The sequence below is a fragment of the Hesperophylax consimilis genome, chromosome 28, assembly GCF_061612785.1.
Source record: "Hesperophylax consimilis isolate HC1 chromosome 28, BYU_Hcon_1.0, whole genome shotgun sequence".
Lineage (NCBI taxonomy): Eukaryota > Metazoa > Arthropoda > Insecta > Trichoptera > Limnephilidae > Hesperophylax > Hesperophylax consimilis.
The window spans coordinates 5,669,687-5,682,376 of NC_142863.1; the positions used below are offsets into that span (position 1 = coordinate 5,669,687).

Here is a 12,690-nt window from a genome sequence, read left to right on the forward strand (position 1 = left end):
ACGTATATGTCGAAAACTTTTATAAATTAACGTAATGAAAGATTAACTTCTAAAGAAATATATATATATATATATATATTTTTTTTTTTCTTTATTCATAAAAATATATTTGGATACAGGTTTTTTACATGCTTTTCGACTACCACACTAGACACATGTCCGTATTATGGTAGTCGAAATTTGTGTATAATTATATAAATGTAATACATGATTCATTCAGTTGTAAAATAGGTTAAATAGGTTTAACTGAAAATAAGAAATATATACTATCAGTTTACATATCATTAGTTATTTCACATGAGGATTTATTAATAGCGAGTACTTTACTGCAAATTGACTTTGTCACTCTTCAAAAATGGTCACATGATGTAGGTTTAATAATCAATGCTAAAAAAACTAAGCTTATGCACATCAGATCTCCTCATAATAACATCACCATAACTCCTAAAATTATTTCTCATGATTTTAATTGCATCCATAACTTTGTAATACAACCATTCTCATGTAAAAATATTGAGCTTATTTCAATAATGATTAATGCACAGTTATAGAAAAGGTACAACATGAGCTTCTCCTGTCCCCATCCCATCTTCCTCTGCCTCTTGCCCTTTCCTATTCCTTCTTCCTTCTAATATATTTAAATGATTTTTATTTTTTTTTTGTTAATTTCATTTTCATTTTCAGTTAATGGTTATAACCAATTACAATCTTGTATTATATCACATTAACCAACATTAGCATAAGAAACTATTTTGGCTTACCTCATATGTAACCTCTTGTATAACTAATCCTGTAAAAAAATGCTGTTTGTTTCTTACAATAAATAAATAAAAAAATAAAAATAAAAAAAATACGTAGAAATAGGCTTAACAATTGATTGTAATTTTAAATGGGATATAGATATACAAAAAGTCTGCACGGCTTAGAGCTATAGTGAGCAAACTTTATAGATTGAAGTTTTTTGTTCCACCAAATACCCTTAGAATAGTATACCTGTCATTGGCGGAATCCCTAATAAGATATGGAATAACTTCATGGGGACATTCAACAAAAACAAATCTTCTTTCAGTCCAAAATGAAAAATATTCTTTGGTAAAATTATTATTAAACAAAACTAAATACGAACAAAGGAATGACGTACCAAAGTCATTACTATACAATTCTGTAAATTTATTGTCTGTTCGTGCTTTATTGTGGCTTAAAATTGCGTGTCAGCATACATCTCAATCTGAACATAATAAAATAGTGACACATGTTCATAATACAAGACTAATTGCAAACGATGGTCTTGTAGTTCCCAGATACCTGAATAAATACGGTCAAAGAACTCTAGAATACCTCGTTCCAATAATTTACAACATGTTACCAAACTCATTAAAAAGCTGTGAATTGACTCACAGAAGGAAATGTATGTTAAATAAATGGTTATGTGAAAGAATCTTTTTGTACTAATGTAATTATTTGTATATTTTATGTACTTGTTAAAATTTTATATGTATTTAAAAAGTACCTAATTGTTAAAAGAACCCGTTGACAAACTGATATCAATCAGTTTAATGGGACTTAATATTAAAAAAATGTATTTTTGAAAGTTAATAAATAATAATAAAATGCAAAAACAAATTTAGAAGATGGATTTTTGTAATATTTGGTAAAAATAAAATTAAATACATAACATTTAAAAACAATTTTTAACTCCTTATTTATACCAAAAGTTGATTGGTGGTTGGCAAATTCAGAATAATAATTATTATTCCAACTGCTTAGGTGCTCCTTAACTCTAAAATTTCTAGATATCTTACGTACGTATTTAAAAAAGTTGCAATCTTTACAATTTAATATATACAGGGTGCGGCAGAGAGGACGGACGGTTTTAAAAAAATCATAAAATAGTTACTAAAAAACAAATTTATTGATAGAATCAGGATCGCGAGGAAATAGCATTTGAGACAGTCAAGTGTGGAAAATCACATCAGGCATGTGGTGGCCAAAATTGTTGATGCAGTGCTGGAGGCGTTCTTGGAAGTTTGCGTAGACTCTCTCCAACATCGCTCTCTCAACTTGGGCGGCTTCCACGCGAATTACGTCCTTCAATTCGTCCAGAGTTCGGGGCTTGTTCTCGTATACTCTAGCCTTGAGGTGTCCCCATAAGAAAAAATCGCATATGGATAAATCTGGGGACCGAAGAGGCCAATGAATATCGCCAAACCTGGAAATAAGGCGACCAGGGAAGAGAGGACAGATCGAGTCGGACTGCGAAGAAAGGCTTGTCGAACGCGTTCAACATTTTCAGGAGTTCGAACTGTTCGCGGAGCTCCTTTTGGTCTTCTGTTGATCAGTTCACCACGCCTGCGAAGTGATTCAACCCAACGAAGGATGGTGTTTCGAGAGGGAATAGCTCTATTCCGATGAATGTTGAAGTGGCGACGAAACTCACGCTGTACGACGGTGACTGACTCATCATTTCGGACGGGACAATCATAGGCGAAAACGCGGTGCTCCACCGTCCACGGCTCCATGACGACAACTGGTAAAACAATGCTAGGAACTAACGAGTCAAGCGGCACCCCCCCTCCCCACCTCTCTCGTAGACGGAGGGGGGAGAGTACTACCCATCTCAAAAACGTCCGTCCTCTCTGCCGCACCCTGTATTATGTTATCATAAATTTTCAATTAATAATAAATTTTATTTAATTTTTAATTAATAATTTAATTTAATTTATTAATTGAAAAATTGAATTATTATTATTATTAATTAAAATGTCTTATTTAAATTAAACGATTTATAACACATTATATTAAAGGCACTGCTGAAAACCAGCTACATTCCCGGAGAAATCCGGAATGTACAGCTGAGCAGTTGCCCTTTTGGCAATATAATCATCTAAATGTATGTATACTAACTGTATGCAAACATGTAAAAAATATTGTCAAATAAACGTTTTTATTATTATTATTAGTATTATCATTAATTTTCCAACCGACGCACCATTTTGAAAGAACACTGATATGAAGTTCCCGCATAATTCGCGTTTGTTTTGTAACCTATTGGCAGATATAACACATAATAAAAAAATATTTTTTTATTATTTATGCAATAAAAATCCGTTTTACACGTTATTACACAGTATTGCATATTTTTAATTATATTTAGATTTTTTCATTTTTAGCTTCCGATGTGTTTCATATTTTTTATTGTTAGGTTGGCAGTGCCTACACTGCCTATAAACAAACGCTAATTATTCGCAAACTTCATACCGGTGTTCTTTCAAAATCTTGCGTCGGTTGGCGAATTTTCGCGTAAATTATTATTTACGTAAATAATATTAAACATCAATATTTTTCAAAATCGTAAATTCAAAAGTTGTTGTTTATTGTCATTAAATTGATCAAATGATTGGTTTTTTTAAATTCGTATTAAAAACGGCAGACGTAGGTAAATATTTACCTTAAAATATATTAGATAATTCAAAACACATGCGAAATTCAGTTTTTCTGCCCTCTTTAAGACCCGCATTAATAAATCCTTTCCCACCGCCCCTACCTTAACCCGCCTTAGAAGGCTGCCCAACTGGGTGGTGACATAACTCCGCTGCCTTTACACTTAAAGGGGCGCTATGGGGGCGTTCTTCTGAGGTGGCACATAAAAAAATACAAAAATGTGTTTTTAACATCAAAATTGACGATGATTTTTTACTTCAACATGAACACAAAGTTTTACATGGAACTATCACAGCTTTTATAAATTAACCTTATTTTTTTGCAATTACATTTTCATGGTGTAATCCACGATTTAAATAATCAAAACCATTTAATTTGCTTGGATTTAACTAAATCATTTATCCAACTACTGAAACCTGTCAACGCTTTTTGGCATCTTGTTTGAGTGTTTTTGTTTTTTGTTCGTAAACAGAATCACGGAACCTACTCTTTGAAACATTTAACTTTTTTTTTAAATTTAAATTGTTCAAAATAGAAAATTGAAAGTGCAAAACACCGCCAAAATCTACAAAATAAATTCAATTTGCCGCCATTGAAAGGAATGTCAAAGTCAATATCCTACACTAGATCCCCCTTGCGGCTAGAATTGTTGATATTGTTACTATTTCACTGTAGTTGGGCGTATTATTTATATAATAGGGTATCAATTATAACTTAATAATTATTGTTATCTTGCCTGTCTGCAGTTGCCTCCTGCCCGCGTTTCCTGCTAACGGGAGTTACACATCGAGCAGCACGGTGGAAGTGCCGCGACCAGGAGCCAATGTGAGTCGCCTGAGCGTGCTGGAGTACTCCTGTAGTGCCGGTTTCTTCCCCACTGAAGAAGTCTCCGTCTGTCGAGGAAATAACAATTGGTCAACAAAACCTACCTGTAAAAGTAAAACACTTCTTTTTGAAAGAAATTTATTAATGTTACCACAACCCTGAGTCAAAATACTTTGAAAAGTAAAATAAATATTTTAAGTTGGTAAATATTTTAAGTTGGAAATAATCACTTTATTATAGGTTTGGGGATTTGATAAGGAGACCAATAAAAGATGTTGTGAGGTCACAGCGATTATTGAGTCAGTGCAGTAGCGAGAGATAACACCACCATCATCTTCCCACAGGGAAACATATATATATATACATATCTTCACCAGGCGTCCCTGACTTTTCATTATTTGTAATCCACTCAAACCACCCTTTAACCACTTCTGACACTAATTAAAACAAACATTGAAATTTTCAGCGTAATCGGTCCAGCAGTTTTTAAGTCCATTGCGGATAAACAAAGAAACAATCATTTTTATAAATATATATATGTTATTAACGAATGGTTGATATTATGCATACATGGTGTATTAGCATGTATCCGTAGGATTTTAACCTTCCATTTCATTTATTTATAAATTTGGACAAGTCTATCTAAATGTCTAAAATCTTTCCAAAAAATATTTGACAAATGGCGTTCTCAGATTCCTACCCACCCTTTATACCTTTTTATTTCCCAGAACTTACTCTCCTTCCTTTCCATAAAGGCCCTCCACACATCATACTACAACTTAACGTGACACTTCAACGCACCTTTGAAAAGTGATGCAAGTTAAATATGTTACGTTAGGTTAGGGCTACTTTTCAAATATGTTTTCAAATGCCACTGTGTTGAGTTTTCACGGAACCCGAATTCTATGCATTTTTTGGTTGATTTCATCTATACTTCATCTTCAACTATTATTTTTTTATAAAACCTTTTTATAATTTTCAGTTCCTTCGACAACCACTCCACAACCGATATTGGATGAGTAAGACTATTTATTTACATCGCTACTTTTCTCAAATTCGATTAATTCAGTAAATTGAAATCTTATCTAATTAAAACAAATTTAATAATATATTTATTAAGTTCTGCAAGTATTTTTTAGTTTTTGTTATTGTTACAGCTGTTTCGGCTTTCTAAGTCATCTTTAAACTGTGATTTAGCCACGTTTAGACGACTTATTAATATGATTATATTTTACCCCCTCCCAATTTTGAAATGATTTATTACCGGTTAAACCAATTTACTGATAAAATAATTGTGACAAAAGATTTCATATTCTATGGGGGTATTTTGAAGACTTCAAAATACTATGAAATCTATAATGAAATCTTATCATTTTTACCACATCATTAGTTAAATATAAGTCCATCCTTGTTGTTTGAGCACATGCTGTTAAAGTGTTTCACTTCGTTTGTGATCTGTTGAATCTACAACTTCAAGAGTTTCGACAGCTTTGCTTAACATTTGGAGACCTTGGGAAGAAAACCTCGAAGGTCCACATTTATAAAAATGTTCCATGCAACAGTTCTTGTTAAAAAAATGTAAGAGTTTGTTTGTGAAAACTGCAAATACTGTTCATTGATCACCACCCACAGATTGAAGTGTTTTATTTATTTATGGGCATAAAAGGTGAATTAAAAATTTATCATTTATTATTTTCAACATCAGAAAAATATTGTTAATTAGTTTAAATGCTGTCCTTAAACATAATCAATTTGGGACATTGGATATTTTATTTCCAAGGCCTTAAATTGTTCAAAAATCCGTGAAACAACAGTTCTATCAAGAACAAAAGGCTATCGATGAGAACTAAATTGACAAAATGTAAAATTTAGATTTTTTTAAACGTATTTTTTCATTCTTTCTCAGATCTAAATGCGCCTTGCCAAGCTACCCATCGAACGGGAAGTTCACGGTGTCGGGTCCTAACAAGAACTTGCGGCCAAAGACTATCGTTGAAGAGTTCACCCTCATCACTTACTCTTGCTACAAGAATTACGATCCTTCCACAGAAAAGGTGTTTGCCACTTGCGATGCCGGCAAATGGGACAGTCCACCGCCAACTTGCAGAAGTAAGTATTTTCTTTGTGGCCGTTATTTTCGAAACCTTTCGCAAAATTTTGTAAATGAAAACTACCAACCAACGGAATCTGAAAAAAATATGGATTGTTATTTAAATATATTGATTGTTATTTTTTTGGCAAAGCAGTCTGAAAAAAAAGTCAAAAAAGTCTGACCATTCTTCATAATTATGAAATTTTCATTTTTATCCTATGGGATGGCGATGTATTATCATGTCAGGCCACCCCAAGAAATAAACATAGACTTAACAGGGGTGCCCTTGGCGGGGAACGCGACTGACCCGGATCAAGAGAGCCTCGTTGAGCCAAACCCTTTGACCTCTTACGCCGGTCTCTTTCGACAAATAGTCATTAGAATTTATATATATATATATATCTTCACTTCTGATGAGATACGGCCTAAAATTATTTTTCTCAGCGCCTCTTGTGTCGGGTTGTCGTAAAATAAGGCAAGTGTAATAAAGATAAAGCGCGGGCTGAATGCACTAGAACCAATAGTTACTTAGTCGATAGCGACATTGGTTTTCATTGAAACCTACGTGAAAGGTATTCGTATTTCCTATCTATGTTTATTAATAACTCTCGTGTAGCGAAAAAATGGCAAATATTGTGCGAATTATTTGCGTGCGTCTTTTACATTGTACAATCCAGTGTTCACACTACTGCGACTGGGTCAGAAGTGTAGTGGTTTCTATGCAGCAACTTCTGGGTAGTTCATTGATCCCCTATGTATTTTTTTAGAAAGATGTCTTATGGTCCGATCTCTCACTGTGGACTTCAGGTGCTCTAAATCGGAAGTTGAGATGGACTGTCCCAAGCATCTGCCTTATGGATCCGTGATTACTTCAACTTGCAAGTCCGGGCACCTCAATCCCAGCTATGACCTTGAAGACCTGACCTGCATGCCAGGCGGGAATTGGGATAACCCTATTCCATATTGTAAACCAGGTGGAGAATTTTGTACTTATTTTACTCCTTGCTCGTTGAAATGCCGAATAAACACTTTTACCCCGAGGCTTATATTTCAGGGTCTAAGTCATAAACTTTCTTTCCGGTTCCTTTTAGGCAAAAACTGGAAAGGGCTCTTTGTAGGAAGGACATAACACTTAACTCCACTCTCTTCAAAATATTGTACAAAACATACGACATTCAAATCTAAATATTTTGTAAATGATATATTATTCATGAAATTCTAGTGCGAAACGTTTTTAACTTTAACCCTTCAAAAAAAAGCATCGTTATGCTTTGTTTTTTGAAGTTAACAAAACAGTTTTTTTTTGTAGATTGCGGTTTAGAAAAGGCCTTGGGCGAAGTACAAATTGTACATGGGACCACTGTTAAAAAAGACTCATTCCCTTGGCACGTGGGGATCTACCAGTGGGACGAAACATCAAATAAAACCGAACAGATTTGCGGAGGTTCCATTATACATGTTAATCTTGTAATCAGTGGTAAGTGATATTCAATAATATATTTCGTATCATTTTTGATATTATCTCTAAAACTATGTACTCACGATCGTTCATGTCCGATGTTTTGTTTTTGTTCGATATCGAGCCAACCGCTCGATACAAAAAAGATTCAAGGACGTACGACAAAAATTTACAATTTGATTGAGCGTCTTGGTTTTATATCTATGATGTCTTGTGTAGAGCTGCTCGAGCATGCGGACGCAATGATGAGCATAGTTCCAAGTCAAAATCTTCGATCGCGCCAAACCGTCGAACATGATTATACATAACATATGTAGATAGCTTAATCTTTACCTCACTCAACACAGTCAGTCTCCTCTTGCTAGTTAGGATAACGATTTATAAAGAATATATTTTTTTAAATATTCTCAGTTTTGCGATAAAATAATACATGTTTATCTTTTCAGCCGCGCATTGCTTCTTTGACCCGGTTAATCTAGTAAAGATGGATGCGAAGTATTACAAGGTGGCCGCCGGAAAATTCCTCAGGTCCTGGGATAACGATTTGGCTGAAAACGTAAAACTGGTCCAGAAATCAGATGTTTGTAAAATTTCTTTTTATGTTATGATTACTTTTTTATTCTCAGTATGGTATATGGAAAAGGATTATAATATAGATTCCGTATTAAAAAATTGAAATACATTGAGAACAGAGAAAACTTTATTGTTGAGATGATCTGTCTAACAACTGAGGCTAGAAAAGATACCGGGAACAATTGTATCAGTAAAAGTACTGCTTTATGAAAACTAACAGAAAAAATACTAAATTGACTAATTTTAAAATAAGTAAAAAGTACTTCTCGAGGGGAGGCGCCAGTTCTTTTAAAACTGTTGTATTTATGCAATAATGGACAATTATCGTAATAATATTCCGGATATCAGAAAGATTTTGTTTGTCAATAAACTAGTACAGTGATTATGGATTCGTGTGGTTTAACTGAGAGCTGGGTTTTTTTTTTATATTATAGAAACAAACAGTACATGATTTACATGATACCTATGATATCTTTCCTTGTAATATCTTCTAAGTGGTATGCTTTTTCTTTAATTACCAGGTGACGTGTGTAGTATAAAGACATCACACACATCACTCACAAACACACAAGATTATTTTCAATGTATTATTTTTTGATTTTAAATATATTATTATGTAATATGTATTTTTAATTTTAAATGTATTATTCTATCTAATGTAACATTCTCTTTAAATGTATTATGTAGATAATATTTTTATATTATAAAATGAAGGCCTCAGCACGGGCAAGCCACCCAGTGAGGCCTACATTACTGGAAAACTTAAAATGTAAAAAAAATTGTACAAAAAAAAAAAAAAAAGGTGTGTGTGTGTGACGTGTGTAATGTATTTGGGAGTGTTTGGTTGTGTGTGTGTGTGTGTGTGTGTGTGTGTGTGTGTGTGTATGTGTGTGTATGTGTGTATGTGTGTGTGTCTGTATGTATGCGCATTGAACAGTTTAAATTATTGACATGATGCCAAATTTGCATTTCGGCAGTGAATCTGAAAAAATGTCAATGTTAAAGTTAAGACTAATATTATTTAGAGTATGAAGAGCTCGGTTAATCGCTGAATTAGATGCTGCATTGGTTTAATAATTAAGTGTGTGTAATAGCACTGTACGTCGTGTACGTCTCAAAGGTATGTTAAAGTTAATAAGGGACAGAAGTTCGGTACAGTCGATGTCATTGTTTAAAATTCTGTGTATAAATATTGAGTCAGCTACCGCTCGTCTTTGCTGCAAAGTTTCAAATGTACACTGAATTTGTTGGTAATAAATTTTATAAAATTGTTTTGAATACGTTCTATACTATCTATGTAAAGTTTATATCGTGGATTCCAAATTGACGATGCATATTCCAGTGTGCTTCTGACTAATGCGAAATGTAACATTAGAACTCTGCTTAAAATAGGGAGTTGAGAAATTGGACTGTAGTTTTTAACGTAATGCTTATCACCGGTTTTATAGATGGGTATCATAACGCCTGATTTCCACTTGAGGGGAAACGTTCATTCTGTGAGTGAATATTTATAGATTGCGCAAACCGGGAGACAGATATACTTACTACAGTTGCGTATAAAAACTCCGGGTAGCCTATCAATTCCTGGTCCTTTTTTAATATCTATGCTTGAAAGGCATTTTAAAGTGATTTCTTTATTTATTCTATGTGTTGTTCAGCAGATCTACCTTATTATTAACATTGAGTGTTGGAAATTTATTTCTAAAGACCGTTGAGAAGTAATCAGGCGTTCCTCCTTTTGCCTCTCCTCTCTCATCTGCAGAGTTTCTCACCTCGGGTGTAAACTTCCTTGCCTTGGAGATGAACATGGAGAAACAAGATTTGTATACTCCGATTACGCAGCATCTCTGTGAAATTGAAATCATCCGCAGCCTCAGATGCGTTAAATCTCCTTATTTTTCTCATGCCAAGAAACGTGCTATTCTTTCACTTGACAAAATGTCATTTCCTAACCATATTTAAATTATTTATTTGAATCCAATAAATGTAGTACGCTTTCCACCAATTATTGTTCCTAAAAACTACAGCCTATTTATCTGAGATCTAAAAACCCTAGTCATTACCTTCTGACCAAACTTTAAACTTACTTTCTTTCTACCTTTACATTCTCTCTTTTCGTTGAATTGACTTTTGTTTTACATCATTTCATATTTTCCTCTTTGAGAAGAAACTACTCTTTGAAATAAATAAATAAAATTAAAAAATATCCCATTCTTTCACAACTTTTCTAGAAATAAATGAGTCAAAAACTGGTCTAATCTTCCTTCCGAGTAGAAACAGAGATGGTTCAAAATCTGTTAATCTGTAATCTGTCAGAAAAATACATAATTTATTTGGTAATCTATTGGAAATTTATTCTGAACACAAATTTTGATTATTTTTCTTGGCATTAAGAAAACGTAGTTAAAACATGTACAAAAAACTTCTATTTTAATCTGATCACTCAATCCATTTTGATTGTGAATCTAGAAATAATAATAATAATCAACACTATTTTTTATTGTGTTAAGGGGAAACTACAAGCCAAAAATGTGTATATTCTTGGTATACCATATATCGTAGGTAATAGGCATTAAAATCGCTTGACAAAAGGAGTCTAGAAACGTTCGATTTCAAGAAAAAAACTAATTTTTATTTATTTTCTAAATAATTTTATAAGAAAGCAAAAAAGTTGATTGAGTGAAACTGTCACAGATAACCTTAGCTATAATACTGTATTTTTAAAAGTTGTTTCCTTTACGCGTTCATAAATTTCTACGGAAAATTTTTTTTTTTTAGTTGTTTACATTTATATATTTATTTGTATTCTACTCAAGCGTATTAGTGATTTGTCACTAAGCTTCGCCTTAACTATCATTATCAACATGAACTCTGAACCATACTACAGATTCATATGGCCGCACCGAATTTTTATTTTTCTGATTCTGGTTTCTCTAACTTATTTAAGGGGTTACATACAGTCAGGAGGTCCAAAAAAGGGATTTCCTGAGAAGACTTTTAAATTTATTAAAGTAAAAATTTGTACACATATTATGGCAACGTTAAACAGTAATTAAACATTATTTATTTGTAAAAATGATAATTTTGTACGCTGCTATAGCTGATCTCCAGAAACTCCTCTCGAAAAAGGCATCTTGTGTTGACCATCATATCTCTGGACTGGTTAATCTAAAATGAAAAAACCAAACGGATTTCATTATAATAATAACTGATAGTATTATTATGCGATCGTCTGGACGATGTAGGCCCTCTGATTGGTCAAATTCAAATTGTCTGTTTCGGGTAAATTCCGCTAACTTGATAATTAAGACCCGATTTCATACTAAAATAGGATCGCCTCATAATAATACGTGATTTCTTCAAAAGCATCGTTTCTGCTCATATAATTTTTGGATAATATCGAAGAAAATATGTTTTAGAAAGTTCATAATCCATTGGATTAATTACATTACAATGAAAATTATCCACAGTTACTGATTTAGTGATTTTGAGTTAGTGATTATTTTTGACGTTTATAAAAAATCACGCGTTCCTTCAATATGACCGATACGCACGGCTATAGATGGCCGACAGAGCGCACCTCTGGCTGTATAGAAACGAAGCAAATGACTGGCGCGAATATTTAAATATGCAGCTCACAATACTTGACTACTTCCATTAACAAGCGTTTAATAAGAAGATTTCTTCTGGAAGCTTATCACTTTGTAATGGCATTTTTCATCATTATTTATATATATTTTTTTGCTTATTCATTGTATCTGATTTTATATTGACATGTTTTCTAATTTCTAAAATTTCAACATTATTTATTTGCGATGCTTTATATCCTGAGTGAAGTATTTTAAGACCTGAATTTTTATCGAAAGTGTGATCATTATTCAAAAGATGATTTGCAAACTCAGATTCACTATTTCCATTTAGAGCCCTGAGATATTCTTTAGTTCTGACTTCAAAGTTTCTATTGGTTCTACCTTTGTAAAAGAAATTATAATCATCCCAATTCAGTTTTTAAACTCCTGATTTTTTTGTTTGGTTTTGCTATCGTTATTATTTAGAATATATTTCTTCATTGTTATTAGTGTAAAACGCCAGTTGAATAGTACCAGGATTGTTTTTATATATAATTTTATAAGTATCGTTATTCACAAACAGAATTCTACGCCATCGTTAATTTCTATATTTAGAAAGACCGTTTGAAGAGAATATGTTTAATTTTTTTATTTAGTATTTCAATTATCAATTTATTAGAATAACCGTTATTAAATGCTATTTGTCTTATGAATATATTGTTTTATGGTTA

The 12,690-nt window shown here is 32.8% G+C and overlaps 1 protein-coding gene across 4 annotated transcripts in view; it reads left to right on the top strand.

The window, feature by feature from the left end:
* LOC149410074 (CLIP domain-containing serine protease B4-like) overlaps positions 1 to 12,690 on the top strand; it is an 85,630-nt gene that overhangs the window by 10,191 nt on the left and 62,749 nt on the right. For 3 of the 4 annotated variants that reach the window (XM_089648583.1, XM_089648579.1, XM_089648582.1), the window contains exons 3-8: positions 4,188 to 4,378; positions 5,249 to 5,285; positions 6,173 to 6,375; positions 7,126 to 7,332; positions 7,668 to 7,835; positions 8,264 to 8,397. In XM_089648583.1, the coding sequence (XP_089504709.1) occupies positions 4,188 to 4,378; positions 5,249 to 5,285; positions 6,173 to 6,375; positions 7,126 to 7,332; positions 7,668 to 7,835; positions 8,264 to 8,397 (940 nt within the window). The remainder of the gene's footprint in view (positions 1 to 4,187; positions 4,379 to 5,248; positions 5,286 to 6,172; positions 6,376 to 7,125; positions 7,333 to 7,667; positions 7,836 to 8,263; positions 8,398 to 12,690) is intronic. The other variant, XM_089648581.1, reaches the window with a different exon arrangement.